At 43.0% G+C, this 21233-nt stretch overlaps 1 protein-coding gene across 1 annotated transcript; it reads right to left on the bottom strand.

The window, feature by feature from the left end:
* Positions 1 to 388: 388 nt before the first annotated feature.
* Positions 389 to 21205, bottom strand: PASK (PAS domain containing serine/threonine kinase). The gene is made up of 18 exons (XM_074878102.1): positions 20726 to 21205; positions 20120 to 20333; positions 18734 to 18969; positions 17557 to 17727; positions 16132 to 16272; positions 15439 to 15573; positions 14464 to 14757; positions 13965 to 14112; positions 12353 to 12527; positions 9837 to 11152; positions 9001 to 9182; positions 7080 to 7247; positions 6174 to 6299; positions 5507 to 5641; positions 3791 to 3990; positions 2243 to 2376; positions 1090 to 1236; positions 389 to 891 (listed from the first exon to the last, which is right to left on the bottom strand). The coding sequence occupies exons 2-18, from the start codon at positions 20289 to 20291 to the stop codon at positions 695 to 697; spliced, it is 4077 nt and encodes a 1358-aa protein (XP_074734203.1). The 5' UTR covers positions 20292 to 20333; positions 20726 to 21205; the 3' UTR covers positions 389 to 694.
* Between the last annotated feature and the right edge of the window lie 28 nt (positions 21206 to 21233).

Raw genomic sequence — 21233 nt, 5'->3', positions numbered from 1 at the left:
GTGAGGGTCACGGTTGGACTGGAGGAGCTTCGAGGGCTTTTCCCACCGAGATGATTCTGTGACACGATTATCCAGCTGCCGTCCTGCTGCTTCTCCCCAGAGCTGCTGCCAGCAGGAGGCAGGAGCCCTCCCCCCTTTCCCATCCCTTACTTCCAACAACTCTGACTCTGGCCGAGCTGCACCCTGGAAAGATCTTATTACCCATGTCTCAGGATTCATTATTGAATCTAGTTTTCCTTCCCAGTATCTTTGTCTCGCCAAAATCAAAGACTCTTTTTCTGGATATAGAGAGGACTCTGACAAAAAAAACCACAGTGGGCGACCTCCCCCCCCCCCCCCCCCAATTCTGTGTCTTTGTGCACCCAGACTCCAATCAACACCCCGAGGGCAGTCGGCCAAGATAAAGGTGTTTATTCATTCACTTTTCAGAGAGTGAATCTAAAAACAGCCAATAAAAATATATTCTGAGTCATGAACAATTTAAACAAGACATTAAAATCTTTGCCTCACATTATTATACAGGATGTGTTTTAAAGCTAATTCTAAATGCTTATTAGCAAGAAGCTCTTCTGGAGGAATCGTGCCCAGGCTGCCCTGCCTGCTGCTCATCCTTCTACAAGAGAGAAGTCGTAGCCACCTTTCTACAAGAGCGAAGCGCTTACAATCAATTCCCGTTGCTCCTTGGGTGAGGGAGCTATCGCTCCCCGGGGAGGGATGGGTGCTGCAGGGGGGGACTGCTGCCAGGACCCCGACCCCAGCGCTGGCCCCCTGCGGCCGCCTCCCGATCCCCGCAGCCCGGCGCGCTGCAGCACAGCTCGCCCTCCGTGCCAGAATCCAAGCACCTGGCTCCACCTGCGTGCTCACCAGAACCGTTTCTGAATCTGCTGCTTTCTAGGGAGAGACAAACAGCGAGGGGTGAGCCGTAGGTCCCGCCAGGCAACCCGCATATCATCAAACTGAGCACGTTTGGGTACCGGCAGGCGACCTTCTGAAGAACCTTGCTGACCACAGCTCGGCCTTCTCTTAGAAATCACTGCTGTGCGCGTGGCGGGCCCCGGCAGAGGAGGAGCCCTTCAGTGCGGGTCTCACCTGTCTCAGCAGAGCTGTATACCTCTTCCCAGGTATAATCACCCAGGTTCACAGGCTGCTTCAGCCAGCAATTCTCTACTAACGTTGCCAGAGTCATGCGCTGCTCTGGAACAGGATGCAACAGCCCGGTGATTAAATCCATGAGGCCTGGGGAGAGACAGCAGTCAGAGGAAGGGCTCAGGCTGTGTTTTAGGCATGCTGGGAATGCACGATATGGTTTATATTCAAAGAATGCAGATTTTAATTACAAAAATCCTCCCCGTTAATCCCTTGTGCAGTACGGTTCTTCCCCAGTCTTAGTCACATGTGCTCAGCTCTGGGAGCGAGCTGAGATTTCCAGGTTGTGAAAACAGAGACTTAAGTGCAGTTATGACACCAAGGAGGGCAGAAGTAGAAACAAATGCCGCAGAGGCAACCCTGACTCACTGTTTCCAAGCCCAGTCTTGCCCTGCAGTCATTCCGTGTTTGGTCTGTGATTAAAGGTGCACGCAGGGGTGAGGGAAAGCTTCCAGAATTCACCAGTCAACTGCAGCACCCCGAAGCCTTACAACCACAGCGCTCCCAAGGAACCCAGGGAACTTGTTGATGAAGATTTCTTTAGCCTGACATGCAATTAGTTTTCTATAGCACCAACAGAAAACAAGGCCAATGTATTTCTCCTGTGAGGCCAAGCCATACAATGCATTCAGAAAGTACAAATTAACACATTATCATCCATCCCCAAAGTGACATGGCATTGACTGGCAACAGTTCAAGTGAGATAAAACTTGCATTAGAGTTACATGAGTGCCATTACTGAAGTCATCTACCAGAGCAAACCTTCCCATCGGGCATTATTTGTTCTGGTTTTCTCAGGTATAAGCCTCACTTGGCAAGCTGATAGGTTGAGTCATCATAATAAATGGGAGAGCTGGAATTTGAAACTAATAAACATATGGCAGATAGCTGTATTCACTGTAGGCATGAAGAACCGCAGAACTTACCTGAAAAGGATTCCTCAGATAACTCTGCTTCAGCGAGCAGCTTTTAAAATCATTGCAGAGCACATTTGGAAGCATTTTTCCAGCCTTCCCCTTTATTTTCGGGGAATAAATACTGCTCATACTTTCCCATAAGATCTGCTCCTTTTGAAAGGCAAATGGGAAAAATTCACCTTTTGAGACAGGCCGAGGAGGATTCAGGACAGCTGCCATGGCCTCCTCCAGCTCACAGAAGGGATTCTCTCCCAGTACCAGGGTGTAAAGGGTGACACCAAGTGACCACATCTCCAGCTCAGGGCCGTGGTACCTATGCAGAAAGAAACTTCCTTAAACTCAGACTGCAAATACATAATTGCGCGTTAAAGAAACTAAAAAGAAAAAAGGCAGTTGATAGCCCTTATTTCCAATTTTTATTTAACATAGGAAATTTGTGAGAATTCTAGTAAGATTCTCACGTGTTTGAGAAGCCTATATTATCCTTCTCTGTGAAAGAAAAACAACAAAAGAACAGCCAACCAGTTTCAGTTGATGAGCGTGCAACTAGACTCCACATGCGTGAGCTGGTGACACGAGAACTCAGACCTCCTCCTTCTCCACCATAAGCAAAACTAACAAGTAAATATTTAAATGGAAGATTAGACACTTCACTGGAATCCCATTTGTCCTCTCCCACCCCTTTCAAAAAAAAAGTTATTTGGAAATCAATATTAATTATCTACATTCCATCTGAGAAAAAAAGGACAGTTTCTTCACACAGTGAGGGGCTGAATTCCCAAGGGCAGCACTGCTTCATCTTCCCTCTTGTTTCCAGCAGGGATTTCCTCTCCTTCTTGCATAGCTTTTCCCCCCCACCCCGTTAAGAGTTGTTGCCTGAAGGACCCATGAAAACAGCTGTGACATGAGAGCAAGATAACATACAACGAATGTTTACCACCCTGTCATGGTAAGGCTTCCCTCCAGGAGACTGCCAGCCTCCAGGTAAAGAGCACTCGAAGGAGGAGAGAATAAGGAAAAAAACAGCTAAGATTTGGGCAGCACATCCAAGATAGCAGCAAGACAAGCTGCAAGGGAAGAATCCTTGAGCCCAGAGGAGCACAAAAATCAATGGGGAGATGAACAGTGATCAAACTGCAAAAAATTCATACAGGGAGGCAAGTAAGAAAGAAGGAGACAGGTGAGATGGGGGGGGGGGAACTACAAAACCCAGACATGGTAAGGAGCAGATGCTCTACAGCAGAACTTGCTAATGCCACCTCTCTACAAGAGCAGCTTTTAGCAGAGACACATCACTGTGTTCATACGCAGGTATGAAGAGAAGGTTAGCAAACTGACGTACAGATTATGAAAGATTAAGGAAAAGACACGTTCAGGTCACAACACAACTCATCCAGACTCTTCTACCAGGCTGGAAATTAAAATCACGGGCTTGTTCTCGAACTCAGCTCTGCAGTAGGACAGACATTAATACAAGGCTTTGCAAAATATCTGACCAGAATAAGAAAGTCTGTCAACAGACTTAGTCAGAAACATCTCCGTATGTATTCAAGCCTTTACAAATAATTTCTGTCACCGCAGTGCCCTAAATCTCACTGCAGTTTTCCGTGGTTAGATGCTCCAGCAGAGCACCAATGGCAAAGCAGCTTGGCTTCTCCATTCCAGCCCTGCACACGCATTTTTTCGGTACGATGCACACAAAAAGTACTTTTCAGAGGGTGACATACGGTTTGCCATACAGCACTTCTGGTGAGCAGTATTCAATTGTTCCACAGAAGGTATAAAACAGTTTGCCGGGTTCCAGGTAGGCAGCTGAACCAAAGTCCACTAATTTAATTGTGAAATCTTCAGCAATGACAATGTTTTCATCCTTGATGTCTCTGTGAAGGATGTTTCTACAGCGGAGATACCCAACAGCTGATACGAGCTGAAAGAGAAGGAGAGAACTCGTGTTACTACACAGAAGTGCCCTTCTGGATAATCTGCATGGCAACACCAGAGTTCCGATAGCCACATTTTGGCTTGTTTTGACACTACATAAACAAGATATAGATCCTAATTTTGGTAACTGGAAATGAACTCAGGCATGCCTGTCAGCAGTGCTGCAGTGGGTGTTACAATGCTCTTGGGAAAGAGACTTAAAAAAGCCTTTGCTTGCTTTCCTCTCACAAACGTGCAGGAAGATGGCATGCTATAGTCACGATGTGCTGGTTTTTTTGGTTAGGAGCATCAGAGCTTACTGCTACAATCCTGCAGGTTACTCTATTTTTATCCCAGTTTCATTTGGAGGGTCCTTTGATTTCTCTAGAAGGATATTACTGCGTGCCTCCAATACTGCAGGATGACAAAGCATTTAAGAGTGAAGTTTGGTATAAATAATGTAGTCACTCTTAAATTCCATTCTTCTTTCTGCACGATTCATGCTGTAGAGCCATAATTAAGAACAGCATCAGAATTATATCACCTTGGAGACAATCATGATCCCTACCACAATACATTTGAGCAAGAAAAGCAGATGGCTGAGGAGAAAAGTTTCTATTTAATACAAAGCTCCCTCTGCAGAGAAATATTGTACAGGTCTGAAGTAACACAGCACTGCTACAAACTCAAGGTTGGCTTTGGAAAAGGGCTTATCTGCCAGAAGTCCAAAGGGACCATAAACTGCAAGTTTGTGAATGCACACTGCACAGCAGGCAGAGAAGGTGCATCACTTCGGCTACCATCTTCCATCAGCACCCCGTGCCAGGGGCATATGGACACAGCTGTGGGTTACCATGTGCTGCATAATTCCTGCATACCTTAGAGCAAGGAATTTACTCCAAAACATGTGAGGGGGAATTAGCTGGGGACTACTGTAGTGGTTAACTCAGTGAACAAAGGACAATTCAGCTCTCAGGCAAGCTCCTGATTCCTAGTAAACTACCTTGAGTTTTTTTGCATTATGCCATGTTAAAATCCAAGATAATTTATTGATTTTAAATTCCTTAAGAAGAAGAGGAGAGCCCTTTACCTCCATAACCAAACTAGACCAAGCATTGATCCAAGTGAAAGTGTGGCTTTTAGTGAGGCTTGGGGCAACTTCTGTGCACTTTCCTCCTCCCACAGAGGAAATGTAACTGCTACATGACCGGGCATCCTGGTGACAGGGGGGTGTGCTGCTACAATCACAGCCAAGAGGCCATGGCTCTACAGGAAATCCTCATATAAGGTCCTGTAAAGGTTTCTTTGTTACAGGTTTCTAAGTAGACCCCCAAAAGGTTTCTGCAGTTAGCCAGAAATCAGCCCTACAAATTAATGAGGAAAAGTTCTGCAGGTATTGAGCATAACTCCAATTCAGCATGCCTGCTGATTAGCCAGTAATTCTTTTGAGTGAAATAGGGTCCTGGTTCTTACATTAACCAAATCTTACCTGCATGTACCAACTGTACATTCCCAGCTCTCACCTGTCTGAATATATAGCTTGCTAATGGCTCATCCAAGTTGGGCTGATTATCAATGAATGTAAAGAGATCCAGACCAGATCCATGCTTCTCCATCACCAGCTGGAAGAAGTGTTCATTTTCAAATACATCCAGCACCTATAAATAGCAGACTTTTTTTAATCACACGCTTCATCCTCAAACTGCCTTTTTTTTTTTTTAAACAAACACTGCTTTCCTCTCAGAGATACATTATAGTATATTATAATCTTTGAAGTCTCATTTCACTGAGCACAAATGTTTCTTGAAAAGAGAGCATAATTAAAGCTGAGAGCAGAATTAAAAGCAAGAGGAATTCTTTCTGGGAGAAAAAAATCCAAACAAAGAGGAGGAAAGAAGATATGCATCCTATCATCTTGAAATAACATACAGGGTTTTTTTTTTCTGTTCAGAGTCACACCTTCAGTTCTATGTTTACATCAATTGTTTGGGGTAAAAGTGTCGAAGCAAGAGACAGTCTGCTGTAACATAAGCTCCAAAACAATGCAGGATAGGTAGGCTCCTTTGTTTCCTGAAAAAGTAGATTTAATACATGACCCTTCCTCACTCCTGAAGAGGAACACGAGACACCAAGTATTCAAAGGAACCATCTGATGCAGTTCAAACTGAATTCATGCTGAGTTCACTGTACCTTAATGATACTGGGGTGCTGCAGCTTCAACAGGACTGCAATTTCTTGAGTAACTCTCCCCAGATCAGGATCATCTACCCAGCAGTCCTCAAGCACCCTCTCCTTCCAGATGAACTTTACAACGACCTATACAGACAACAGCATTCAGCATCACCTGCAAAAGTATGGCTTTAAGTGTTTGGGAAGTTAATTTCCAGGGGAAACGTTAGTGAATCATATCACTAGAAGGACAGAAGTAAGCCTGCTTATAGTATCTTTAAACATATTTAAACTAATTTAGTCCTAGAAGCCAAATAATGCACGGAAATGGAATATATTTATTTTCTTTTTACTGATGCTCTGAATTCCAAAGGCTTTGACAGGCCAGCTCTGTTATCAACCCAGTTACAGCAGTGGTGACTTCTGGCATAGGGGTACAGTGGAGGGAAATGAGCACTCAACATCCACGCGGAGAAATACCAGAGCTTGCCTCTCAACACCCAGAATACTTCTGCTGATAAAGAGGAGGGTCCCATAACCTCTACATCTCTACTCCACATTCTTGAGTCATGGCACATTAAAGACTTTGAAGTTTGCCATTCTCTTTAGCAATGGAAGACTAAACCTTTAATCCTGTTAAGCTTATGAAAGAAGTATACTTCTTTCAACAGGTTTAATTAGCTACACGTTCAGTGTCATTCTGTGCCTGCTGTCTTAGGTAACATTATATACTACCTCAATGCAAACATTTTGCTGTCTTGTTTCCATGAGGTTAGTGATTTCAGATTTCCGTTTAAACAAAGGAAAACCCCAGACTCCAAAAAAAGCTGCTTTTAATAGTGTAGTGCTGACAGAATATGAATACTTTAACCTTTCAGTTTTCAACCTAAATAATTATTGCAATGAGACCTAAAAGAAATATTTAACCTCCTGGTGATCTTTCTTGCCCTTGGCGGTCCAGACAAAGCCAAAAGATCCTTTGCCAATAAGACTGAGAGTGTTGTAATTTTTTGCGTATTCTCCCTCACATGCCCCTAATCTTTCAAGCTCTTCAGCTCTTCGGGAATTCTCAAAAAGTGAAGTTGATCTGATGGCCTAGGTACAAATAAAAAATAGCAAGAAAAAAAACGAGTAAGCCACAGAGTCATGTTTATGAAATGAAGTAAATACTGAAAAGAAAGCACACATCTGCAAGGATAGCTAAAAGGACTGATCTTTGGTTTTGACAGCAAGAACTGTATGTTGATGTAACCGTCACTGTAGGAGACAAGTTAAGTCAACAGTCAGCTCTCAGCAGCTACAAACACTGCTTAATTCAGAGAAAGATAAAGAAAACAAAAGGATATGCACCTTAGGTGCTCGCACAAAATTCTCTGTGCAAGCAGGAAAATGAATTCATTGTGGTCTAACATCAAGTGATAATTTTTTTTGATGAATAAAGAGTAGGTTACTTTCAACGTTGTAATTTTTCCATGATGAATATAAAAGATATTAGCTTACCAGTGTTTACCAAACTTTCTGGTAAGAGAGCATTCTAGTTCTGTAGATTGGTCTCTTAGCAGACATGAAGAGCAAACAAGTTCAAGGCATACCCTCCTAAATTTTAACACCCCAGTAAAATCCCTAGTAAAGAAACATCGCATGCCTTCCTGCGAAGGCCCGCAACACTGCACGAGAAATTACAACAGAAGTTTTTCCTCTTGCTCTGAGGATAGGGCTTGGGGATGTCTCAGCAATTATTAGATTTCTCCACCAAAGACAGCGTCTAAAATGCCCGATAACAGGACACCTTTATGACATACACAGTATTCCATGCCGAGAGGAAACCCAACAAATCTCACAGGGGCACTTGTTTTGCATAGTGAAATCTGGAGTTATACATTAAATGATCAGAACTGCTTATATGTGCATGTACATGGAAGATGATTTTCTAAAAGGAAAACAAGAGCCACCTTATTACTCAGCTCTCAAAGGTCTCATGACAAATATTTCAAATAGCAAGTTTTGCCAATAGCCAAGTTTTTCACTCAAATCTACTCTGTCTTCCAGCTCACTGATGAAAGGTGAGGCAGTGGGGGGAAACTCCATGTCTAATCTGCAGTACAAACAGCATCTCCTCAGAGTCCCCTGTAGAACTGTCACCACTATACATGTTACACGTGTGATATCTAAATATGTATGTACCTCTCTGTTCAGGTCATCATGAAATCCAGCTACCCATTTCAACTGATCAAAGATAACTATTTTCCCATCAGTTTCACATCCCACCACTAACTAAAAAGCAGACCTGAGCAGTCCTGTGTTTGGGTTTTATGGCCTTGAGATGCACCTACTGTTCAGCTATGTGCTGTTGGCTCTCTGTACACCATCCCCCATGCAGCATCTTGAAAGGCAGCCAAAAACTGCAGTTTTCTTTTGCTGACACAGTCAATCAATTAAAGATTTCAGACTAGCATTTCCTTTTTTTAGTAATGTTGGGTCATTGGTGCCAGTGTGATTACATTGATTTAAAAATTAATTTCACCACATCGGTGCAAACCTCTATTGTAGATGGACTTAAACCAGCCTAAGAACAAATTTAAAATTAGGTGCTTGCATTGTTCAGACTGGAAAGGTAACTACACGAAGCCAAACACACACTACCAGAAATGTCACCAAATAGCAATTTGTCCTTTTTACAACAAAGAAATATTTCTTTTGACATAAAAATAGGGAAAAAAAGAAACAGCAATATCCACCCACCACCTCATGACATTATTTGAATTTGAAAAACTTTTCAACTTTAGCTTCAGCTTAAGTCAAATAAGGAGAGAAATGCTCAGTATTATACAACGGTAGAATTTCTTACTTCTCCAAGACTATGTGTAGAAAGATCTGTAATAGACTGGGCAGAGCTTGCTAGACTGGAGAGCAAAACCTGAGTCTTTGCTGCAGCTTCCTTCCGGCTCTGTAGAAGGTCTTTCACCACCCAGACACAGAAAAGTATGGCAGGGTCCTGCAGTTCTACACGTTTCACTTCAAAGAGTATACCTGTAGAGGAAGTTAAGATGGTAGAATGAAAACTTTAGTGTTGAATGAGATCACAGACATTTTAGGACAAAATTCTGAGCTCTTAAAGTGAATTCCTCCATTATTCATTTGGGGAACACCTACTCAGTAAGGAACCATCAGAGGGGCTGACAAATGCACAGCTACTCTAGAGATACTTGGCGGCTACCTCCATAGTTCCCACCACCTGGCAGAAACTTTTGTCCGATTGTGATTATTAATTTCACATTGTTATTCTAAATTACATAAAAATGGGGATTTTATACAACAAGCTCCTTCAACTGGATTCTGTGGCAAACGAAACACATTCCATTACACAATTTAAATACAAGTTTTACAATGGAGTTTATGTTTTCTGTTCAGAAGTAGTTATCAGGTTCAAACTTTTAATTGTGTTTTGAGAATATTTCTGACTATTCAGTCTGGATTAATTTTTTAATAACTTTGTATTTTATACCACCTGCTTTTCCAATACCCTCTGAGTAGACTTAAATACCATTTTTCTAGATGCTAGAGCTTCTTCCTTCCTCTCCACTGCGAGCTTCTAACCAGAATCATTTGCCTTCTGCAAAAATGTGGGTGAAAAAGAGATTCCTGATCAGAGTTTTGGGAAGGGGAGAAATAGGCTTAACTTACTTAATTGTGAACCATCTCTGTGACAGCAATTCCCAGTGTAGCTGCCTTCCAGAATCTCCAAGGTCAGAGGAGCTGCTGGGTTCAGCCTTCCTTCTCCTTTCACTGGGGTCGATGTTACCTGTATCTCCATGTTTTGCTGCCCATGCGACTGACAATCTTCTTCAGGACTACCTTTGCTTGTCAGTGGGTTTCTGATGACGCTGTCCCCCACAGTCTCTGCAATAGTTTCAGGCTTCTCAAGAAACGCTTGGGAAGATTCTTCAGAGTTTTCTAAATGCCTTCGGGAGGCCAGCCACCCAGAACCACCTTCTATGGCAACACCATTCAACAGCTGCTTTTCCTGCCCAGTTGAAAAGGCACTGGTTTTCTGGGTTAGCATATTGCCTACAGCCGAGTCCGCTGCATCACAGGAGGAGGCTCCTACAAGAGCTGTAGTAATACCTAAACAATTGTCCGAGTTCCCCTTCATGCCAATATTCAGACCCAGTACCTCAAGACCAGAGCAAATACAATTCAGCTCAGTGTCTGATTCTTTAACATCTTCAGAGGTTGCGGCAACTCCTGGTGCAGAAGCACTGTAACCCATTTTATTTCCTGAGCAAGTATCATGGGTAGCATTTCTTCCATTCGCAAAGAAGCACGAAGCATCATTCAGCAGGCAGTTTTCAACAACAGCGTGCTCAAGGCTGGAATGTTTTGCATCACACATCAAGTTTGGTTTTGACAACTGCCCTGTAACCATGTGGCTTTGAAAGTCTTGGCTGCAGTCTGGTGGTGTCCCAGACCACGGCTCATCTATCGTTGGTGTTCCAGGTGAGTTACAAGCAACGTTAGAAGGTGGCTTAATTGGGCCACAGGTTTCACTATCTAGCTTGTCTTCTAGCCTAGAACAAACACGCAACCAGGCTACATTTACTGAAGAAGCTTGTCCCCAGGCATCAGTGGAGTGCTGATGCTTCAGCATTTCATACGGTAACCTACAGATCTGCGGACAATTTACTTCCTTGAGGTCTTGCTGACGAACTTGTAATTGGTTAGGCAAGATATTAGTCTCACTGGCATTTTGAGTCTCAGATGGGCCAGATACTGCACTATCACGGCCTCTTACTGGAATCTTCACGTTCTGACCTAAATCCAACTGTTCCGAATCAGGTGACATGGGAGGGAGCATTGCAGAGACCATCTTTTGAGAATTATTTGATCTTGCAGTTTCCACTGTTCTACACTGTTCCACTGCTCTGATTCTGTCAAGCCAGGTTTCAGGGCAAGGCTCTCTATGGTGGGCTGACAGCCCACTGGTAGCAACGCTGTCTTCACTGCAAGGATTCAAAATTATTAGTGATATCATGATGACAAAAGCATGAGAAAACCATCATACTGTATACTACCCACTCTTCTGTTACTATGGTCACTATTTAAAACCTGCATCTATTGTTTTATTTTTAAGTTTAAAAGAAAAAGGCAGAAAGCTGCTGGCACAGGCATCCTAAAATCCTAACAAATACCATCTTGAGCAAAGAAGAGCAGGTACACTCGAATGGCACACTTTTCCTACGGATTACTTCCTTCTCTAGCTTAATTTCTAAATATATATCATAGATCATATACTGCAACAGAAAGCCAATACACGTGGCAGGATACTCCCAGTCCTGAGAAGAGAAGATCCCTTGTCTATCCAACAGAAGATGGATGCCCCCATCCATCAATTTAACCATGGTTCGTTGAAGCCCGTAGCACAAGGTATTTTACAAACATTTCTATTAGTAAAAATGCAGGGTAGAAAAACAATCCATGCAGCAGAGCACTTACAATCCAAGTATGATATGAGAGAAATCCAGGAGCGCACAAGGAAACAGTGAGACTACCAATCTCTAAAAAGCAGCAAGAACTGTGCTGTAATAGTCTGTATATTAAAAAGGACAGGAAATCTTTTCTGAGGGTTAGAATTGTTAATGTGTAAGGCTTAAAATTTGAAGTAAGATAAACCATGTGCATCACATAGGTACTTGTGCAGAATGTCTAAACTTGTAACAGGAAAAAGACCTGGAAAGGTACAATAAAGATGGCTGGATTCTAGTAACACAGTGCCCCATTTTAATGGGTGACCTGACAGTTACCCCAAGCACCAGAAGAAATAACATTTAGAATTAATTCCAGGTAACCTGGCTTCAAGTGCAAAACCAGCTGGTGGATATCACGGAAGGAGATAAACATCCACTATTTCTGATTTATCAAAGATAGAGCCTTCCCTAGCCTGGGTGAAGCGTTTGGTTCCCTTTAGAGATGGAATTCATGTAACTACAATTGTAGGTTGTACAGATCTAAACAAAAATCTAAGCAGGCAAAACTCAACCTGTCTTGCAAATAGCACTCAGATTCTACAAAGAGCAAAGTGCAGAAGGCTGTTATTACACCTTCCCACAGACATCACAGAGGTGAAAAAACAGAGTTTGCTGGTGATTGTCACCATGGCTCTTCATTTTTCAAAGTGAATATGCAGTCCGTGAAATGCCTACCTATTAGAGGGTGTGGATGCCACTTCAGGAGGTGAGGGAGTAGAAAAGAAACTGATCCCATTATTTTGTTTAGTCTCATCATGTATTAATTTGTCATCTTTTTGTCTTGGTTCCCATTTCTGCTCTTCATCTCTTGACGGAAAGCTTGCTAAAGATGCAGCCAAGAAGCTGCTGTCTGTACCAAACAAGAAACAAAACCATATCAACTTAACCTTTTATGTTTAGGCTTCAGAGACTTCAGTGATTAAAAACAATCTTGGAACTGCCTTGGTCTGTCTCATCCCTAAGGAAATGAGTATAAAAGACTTGATTAAGGCAAAGTGGTCCAAATATGAGCACTCCACTCTAATTTGGCCTGGGAAATTATCACATGCAGGAAGCTAAATGTTGCAGGGCTGCTAAAATCTGCTTTCCTATCAAAGCTCTTGAGCAGGTATTTGCCTCCTGGGTTAACTACTTGGATTGAAGTTCAGAGACCTAAAAAAAGGCCAGTGACCAGAGACTGGAATTAAAGTGATCGCACAAGTAGCAGCAGCAAAAAGAAGCCCAAAACACACATACACTGCTCATTCCAAACACTTAAAATGAGGTTTAGACTGCATTTATGAAACTCACTGAAATTGCAAGACAAAAAAAGTATAGAGCCTAAACGTGAGAAAGAATAAGACCTCCTTTTTTTCCCCAGTGACAACACATTGAGAGAAAAGCATGAATTTGAAAGATGAAGTCAACCAAGTGTTGTTGCTGTAGAAGGTAATGAGTGAACAGATATAGATTCGAATCCAGAACAATCCTTTCATTTAGTAAAGGCTGAGTGCCAACAATGCTTCCTCACTGAAGAACTGAATTACTCCTAGATTAGAGGCATCACTTCATCAAAGAATTACCTAAGAAATTGCACACTGTCTACTAACTCTTCTTTGTTCCAGCAGTGTGCGTTGGTTTCAGTGCAGATGTGCACTTCTAAGCAAAGACAAGAGAAAAAGAAAACCAGAAAAAAACCCAAAACAAAGGAGACAATACCAGCATAAAACATCTCTTGTGATACAGATGAAAGTATGTGCACTTGCTTGTGTCCTTGGTTTTGGGCAGAGCTAGATGGAAAGACAGATTTGGAGACATGAGGCTTCCTTGCTTCTGTTTATTTCTGTTGTGTTCAGAGAAATAAAATTCTGATCAATTCTTTTTAAATGCAGCAAGCTTTATCAGAGTATGCAATGCCTCCTAACTGAAACAACACAGCAACACTGAATATTAGCCAGCAATATGAGCCAATTCAGAAGAATATTAGAATTTTCCCTTAAAATATTAGTCCTAAGTATCTACAGCTCTGTTGCAATACTGTCACAAAAGCTGTATTTTACACGTCTTAAAATACTCAGAGATCCTAACAGGGGAGGGAGGGAAAGGGAAGTGCTCGTTAAGTACAAAGCATGCTCTATTACCAGTGTAATTTCTAACTGGTCTATTCAGTTTTATCTTCTTAGCAACAGAGAGAAGAACAACCTTAGTTATAGTGGAAATCCAATTTAAAAACTACACGGAAGTACATTGCTTTTACAAAGGAGGTTCCCATGTTCACAGGCAAATCTCTTGTCTCCATTCATTCTACCTTTGTTGCAGCAGCCAGAGCCAGTTGTATCTTCAAAGATGCACTCACTCTCTGTCCCTGTGGAGTCGTCAAGAGGAGGTAATGGCAAAGAACAGTCACTGCTTCTCTCCATGTTGTTATAGAAACCAGGGATCAGGAATGTAATGTTCTAAAACACAGAACAAAACCTTATAAAGCTAAGCTGACTGCCACAGGTTGGGGGCAACTGCTAACAATCCATGTTTGTGGACCTGTTCCTGATGAATAGCCAGGCAAAAGTGATCCACATGACTGATGGAGAATATATACCTGCAATCCATCCTAGCTCCTCAGCCCTGCAAGACTTAGCAATTACAGCAAGGGAATTTGTCTATCATACTACAGCTCACTCGCTGAACACATGGAACACAGAGGTTTGGCGACAGACAGAAACGAGTGTAAAAGATGCCTTTACAATTCCAATGGATAGGCTGCCAGACATAGCAGTCTTTTGGAAGGGATTTTAAACCTCCTACCTTACCTTTCCCAACAGCTCTTTCTCCTCATAGCCGAAGAGCATTAAAGCAAAACTATCCTTGATGCCACAGATGGTTCCATCTGACTGGACAGTAATAAGACCACTGATGGTGGAGAAAACCACAACTGTTGCAGAGTAACGATAGCCTGTGAAAGAGCCTTCTTTTTCTGTCTCCAGAACACCATATTTCTGCACTGTCGCTTGGTCCTCCTCCAGAAGGCTTACTTGCAGCTTTAAACTGAGAGGAAACATGTTACCCTCTCTGGACTGGCCTACAGCTTGCTGGATCCTGAGGTTCTAAATTAAAGCAAAAAAAAAAAAAACCAAAACAACCAAACAACTAACAAACCAGAAAACCTCTATCCAACCAAATGTTTTGGTTTTATTTCACATAAAATTACACAGGAATGTTCTCAGGAAAAAGGATCAGGACAAGAAAAACAAACCAATCCTGTGACTATCAAAATGCACAAAATCTGGTTTTCTAAGGATTTGGAAGCTAGTGTTGAACTCCTGTATGAATATCCTGATGATGAAGACCAGGAAAGTCCATGCTGCAACTTGTCAGCAAATGAAGCATTAATCAAGGTCTCTCTCAACTACCTCGCTGCCCATTTTCATGGCATTTGCAAGATCTGGGTATTCTTTAGACTTTCACTCCTCAGACAGACATGACTGAAACTGGCTAAAGAATTTGAATGAATTTTAGGGAGCTGACAGAGACAGCATGGTTTCTTAAAAAGCCAGGATTGGAGAAAAGTGTCTTTCACCAGGACAGATTCCACAGTGAGAGATCGGGGCTTGGTCTCGTTCCTAGTTAGGAAATATTCAGACAGCAGCTCCACAAATAAGAGGCATACCCTTTTTCAGGGGACTTACACTTCTCTCTGAAAAGGCTTTCTTCTGTTACATAAGGAGGGAAAGCAGGGTGCACCTACGTTCCAAATGGGAAGAATGTGGTTGGTGCTTATACTATACCTTCGGCATTTTTTTGCCTGGAGGAGGGATCTGCACAGAAGGAATCAGGTCCTTTACGTGGAGCCCAACTACTTCTTCCAATGTTGGGTAGCCATGGAGATGGGCAAAAAGGAGGTCACATGATGTAATCTCTCCCTTGGGAAGAAAATTTACAGGACTATTTTAATTTTAGCCACAGTCCACTCAATCCTTTAACAGTTCCTGCAAATATCTAAGCAAGTGGCAGGAAGTTTCATTCTGCAGTCTCTACGTGGATAGAACTACCTCAGTGAAAACAAACAGAGCACAGTGCAATACCTCTCCGACATGATCAGGCAGAGAGCCTGCCCCTTGCCGTAGGGGAGAAGCAGGGAGTCCAATGCTCCTCACAGAACGTTTCCTCAGCAAGCTGATCTCTTCACAAGGGCACCCCTGCCATGAATAACCAACCCCCTGCCAAACCATCACCGTTCAAGTCTAAGACATCCCTGGAGGAGAGACAGTGTATTTGATGAGACTTGTCGAATACGTCCAGGTGAGCTGCATGGGTGAAATATGAACAGGTCCTGCGTGTGCAACCCCACTTTCAGGCAGTGCTAGGTACACACTTCATGTTCACAAACAGTAACATGCCTACTGGCTTTTAGACACGTTTCATTCGCCCACAAACTCTCACAAACTGCAGTCTCATTTGACCATTAGAAAAATACTCACATCAGGCCTGAAGGAAACCGAAGCTGAAAGTCTCTCCACTGGTTCCAGCACAACCACACAACGCTGGTTGTCCTCGTCTCTTATTCGCCTCAGCCAGACCGAGACAGGGATCTTCTCTTTGAGACGGCCTATAACATCCACCTTTCCAGAGGATTCAGAGATGTAGTCATTTATGAAGACTATGGTTACTTAGTAAGAATTTCAAACAATAAGATACTGAGCCATGATATTTCCCTGCCATTGTTAGAAAAACATTGTTTCTTGACTACTTACTAGTTTTTGATTGAACGAAAGACAGTTTTAAAATAGAGATTAAAAGGTCTGCACTGATCATACACAAAATGTTGTTGTTGCTTTTGTATCTTCTCTCCCTGCCTCAGGAAGGCTAAAGGCCGACCTAATACCTTGCATTCAGCGAGAAGTGCCTTTCAGAGATGCCTTCTTTAAGGGATGTCCCATGGCGCTAATGAATACTCCACATTAGTAAACACAGTTCTTACTTTCAGCTGCAAAAATAGCAGTTTAATTTCCTATGGTAAGAGATTCTTCTCAAATCTGATATCCTGCAGTGTTCAGATCAGCCTTTTATCATTTTTACATGACCTTGACAGAATGGGTTTATGAATCACACAGTGACTCCTATAAAGTACTTGGAATGGCTATAGCTTAGAATTAGTGCCTTTATCAGACATTTAATTCAATCTTGGATTTCACTGAATCAAACTTAGGTGTTTTTTTGTTCTCCTATATCCAACTGAGGATTCAGGAAGATCAAGCTCTGAGATGCTGACAATTTCAGTACAAAAATAACACACCAGGAAGAATATGAGCTCATTTTCCAAATATTTTCTAGTGACAGCTCACAACAGCAGCAAAAGAAAATAATTTTGAGACATTTCTCATGCAATTCTCTTATAAACAACCCCTCTATAGGCAAAATATCACTTCCAGTCTTTTGCCCCAACTAGGGTGTTTTGGCACAAACATTTCACAGTATTTGACTGACTTGTAACTTTATAATATGCACATAATATGCAATTTAAGATAATTTTTAAAATATTTTAAAACACCAGACAACCAGGAACTTTTCCATAATAGGTTTTTCCACATGAAGCAATTATATTGATTTTTTTTAAAAAAGAAAACTAATGTTCTTTAAGTTCTGATTTGGTCAAGTCATCATGACTATACACGTTGGCAGCTGCAAGGCTCTCACGGGTGCCTCCCAAACCATCTTTTCCCCTCTGAATTCCCACATCTGCAAACTTTTAAACCAAACAGTCCTACAAATTACATAATTGCCAAATGCCCACAAAGTTAAATATATCAGGAAATTACATCAAAAATGTCAAAAAAACCCCACCCCAAAACCCCAAACCAAGGCCTACAAAAACCACCGTATATGTCCTTGAACATTTCACGTACCACAGTTCCTGAAACCACAGATGAATGTTCATCAGTTTCTATACACTCCTCACCCACAGCATCCCACACCTCTTGGCTGGATTTGGATATCAAGCAGGACAGCTTTTGACCAATGAGTTCCTGACTACTGCACCCAAGCAGCTTGCAGGCTTTGTCATTAGCCACTAGGATCTAGAAAAGCGGAAAAAAAACCAACCCAAAACAAAGAATAAAAACTGTAAGTTTTGTTAATAGATCATCATCTCCTCAGATGTTTTAATGTCCTCCTTGTTTTAATGTCTTATAATATCCCTTTCTCTATGTGGAAGTGGAGTGGTTCTTTAAATTTCTGAATTCTTCAAAAGCAGTTCACTAAAGCTTCTTATTCTAGGACATTCCTTGCCCACGCATTTTCTTGGTTAAGAGGGTTTGAGACATTGCTTTCCTTTTAGGTTTCCTGCTTTCTTTCAACTGCCTACCCACTCCAGCCTCTTGCGTCGTTTAAATAATTACAGCCATGGGGGCAAAACCACAAAGCTGTATTTGCAAGCAAAGCCTGGGCAGACCACAAAATTTTATCCACACCTGAAGGCATACAGCAATCACACCGGTCACTGCCATACTTAAGCCTGTGTTAGAGACCAAGTCAGGATTAAATGCCTTTAAGATGGGTAAGCCTGAACTGTCAGTTCAAGCTAAAAATGGCACAGCCCTTTAAAGTTTTCAGTACTTCATTTTATATTAGTGCTTACTCTCAGGACAAAGCCAGAGAAATTCTCTCCCTCCCAATGCAAAAGGCTATTTACTGGGGCAAATAAAGACACCTCATGCCACCACAAACCCATTCCAGGTTTGGAACTTAACAGACAGGTGGCTTGAGGCACATTCTGCTTTTCTTCCCTCATGCCACTTCACAGCTGCATTCTTTTTTATTCCCTTTTTTGGTTTGAAAAAAGACTCAAGACATCCATGCTCCTGACACCATCTTGTATATTTTGCTAACTACAACCTGCACTAGCAATAAATGTGTTGTCAGTCTTTACAAGACTACTGAGCTTAAGCAGACAATAAAATGCCTTCATGATGCTCTGATTACCTGCAGATACACATAAGAGTAACAGGCATTTTAGCCTGTCTGATGTCATACAACCTATACTAGTTACAACCTGCTAAGTTTAGCAGTTACTAGTGCAAATACCTCTGTTGTGTTGACATCCACGGTGAAGATGGCTGTGTTTGGATTGCGTGAAGGAGTTGAGAGGTGCTGGCTGGATTCCTCCACAGCGAAGGCACGCAAAAAGAAGCGAGAAGCAGAACTTCCAATGGAAGTGGAGAGAGAGGCAGAATCCCACTGAGCACACAAGTTACCAGTCTTGCTGGTACAAATGTTATGAGCTGCCAGTGAAGACAAACAGTAAGAGCTCCATTTCTCCCCTGTGAGAAGATAAAGATCAGCTATGTAGCTGTAACAGTCTACTACAAGGAGTATGAGAGGAATGAATAAAAAAAATTAGTTGTCAGCTGAAGCACCTGCCAAGTAATCCCAAAATATATGCTTCTATATTTTTTAAGAAATTACAAGAAAATAAAATCAATGAAACTAAAGAAAACAGAAACAATTATAATAAACATCTCTTTTTGTATCACAGCCCCTGGAACAATTAAACTCAGTCCACAGGCTAGAAAAAAACTGCCAACATCCGTAAGATTCAACCAGACTAGTCAACTTTTATTTTTCACTTAAGAGAGTTTAAAAGGTTTTGAAATCTCTCAAGTTAAAATTGAAACTGTTACTAAATATAATTAGTGTTTTCAAGCCCTTATTAGGCAGAAGCCAGTTAATTAACTGTTCACAAGACACGACACTGAAATACCTATGTTGACACCAATGTTTTATGTTACACAATGCCAAGTGATTGTACTACAGTTTTCAAAAGGCCTGCCTGTAAAAAATGTTTCCCTGGGAAGCAGCATCAGCAGCCAAATGTCATCATTCCACTCCCAAAACAGTAAGCAGTTTTGAAGGTTTAGCAGTACTGGAAGAAGCATTATGAACAACTCATCACAAGGACATCTGCATTTATGCACCACACACAGTATGAATATGCTCACCGTGATAAAACGGTAAAGGCCTGTATCTGGATAAAAAGGCCTGTATCTGGATAAAAAGGCCTGTATCTGGATAAAAAGGCCTGTATCTGGATAAAAAGGCCTGTATCTGGATAAAAAGGCCTGTATCTGGATAAAAAGGCCTGTATCTGGATGCACTGTAAACTGCAAAGTTCTTCCCCTCCTAACGGAATCCAGTATAACATCATCCTACTCCTCATTTGGAAATTTTCTGTGTTTTAAGTAACAACACAAGATGGCAGGGTGGTCCAATGGCAGCCAATAAGGGTTGCCCAGGGACAAGTACAAGTGCAGAGCACCTATCCAGCAGCACAGCCTGCAGTAATCTGTGGCTCGGATGATTATTGTTATCACCTCTAGGTTCGGGGGAGGGAAGGAGGAAGGTCTGAAACCATCTAAAACACATCACCTTCACTGACGACACATGAACTCAATCTCAAAACGCTGTGCTCACCAGACAGAGATGCTCTAAGCCGGCAGAGTTCAGAGAGCTGACTTTTCCTGCTTTTGCTGGCGCAGGGGTAGGATCTACTTAGCTTATCAGAGTCATTCAAGTGAGCAAGGGCTAAGCCTACTGACGAAGGCAGAAGGCCGCCTTCAGAGGGGCTATAAGCCTTGGCTGCCATAATCACGCACTGGTTGCTACACCACACCTAGGGAGCCACCACCTGTAACAGAAACATAAGAAATCCACTCAGCCTTACAGTCAGGCGCTAACACTCAGGATGCCGGCAGGTAACAACGCCTTCTAACCCAAAGCACAGCCCTGTAAGCTAGTTACGCACATTCTCGCACACCCTGATCAACATGTGGTCTGTGTTGTTAATGCAAAGGTGACTCTATGGACCATTACCCTGCCCAGGCAGTATAGGATACCTGTGATGGGCACAGCACCTCCACCATAGTTCTGCAAGGGCTACCAAGCACCCAGCCGCCACTCTCTCCCCATTCCTGCTCGTTTTAAAAAGCAAAAGCTTTGGTAATTTGGGAAGTCATTCCCAGTGTTGAGTCAGCACAGCCCCCCTCCCACCCAGCGTGCCGCCCGGGGCTACAGTCCTACCCCGCCAGCAACGAGGATCCGGCCCGGTCCCGGTCCCGGTCCCGGTCCCAGCCCCGGCTCCGACCGGCCGGTCACTACCATCGCTCCTGAGGGCGGTCACCAGAGCCAGCGGGCGCGAGGAAGTGTGGGAGGGCTCAGCAGCCGCGTCGTCCAATAAGCGAAGGCAGTGGGAGAGCGGCACGGAGGGCAGCCAATGGGACACCGGCGCGGGAAGAGGCAAAATTGATATGGCGCCAGGGAGGCTGCGGCTCCCTCCGGTCTCTTCTGCCCCCGCCGCCGCTACACCTGCTGCCCTGCTGCGAGCCGCCCGACCCCCGGCAGCCCCGGCCGACCTGCCCCGGGCTCCACGCTCCGTGGGTGGAAGGCTGCAGGTGGAAGGTCCCTCCGCAGGGTGACAACCGCCCTCCGAAGAATCTGTAGGCGGAGCGGCGAGGCCGAAAGCAGTTCGTACGGCCTCAGGCCGCTGGGGAGGGAGCCGGGCCCCCGCCGCTGCAGCCGCGCCCAGCGT

This window comes from Strix uralensis, chromosome 9 (genome assembly GCF_047716275.1).
Source record: "Strix uralensis isolate ZFMK-TIS-50842 chromosome 9, bStrUra1, whole genome shotgun sequence".
NCBI lineage: Eukaryota > Metazoa > Chordata > Aves > Strigiformes > Strigidae > Strix > Strix uralensis.
The sequence above is the reverse complement of the archived record's forward strand: the minus strand, read 5'-3'. Positions and strand labels throughout refer to the sequence as shown.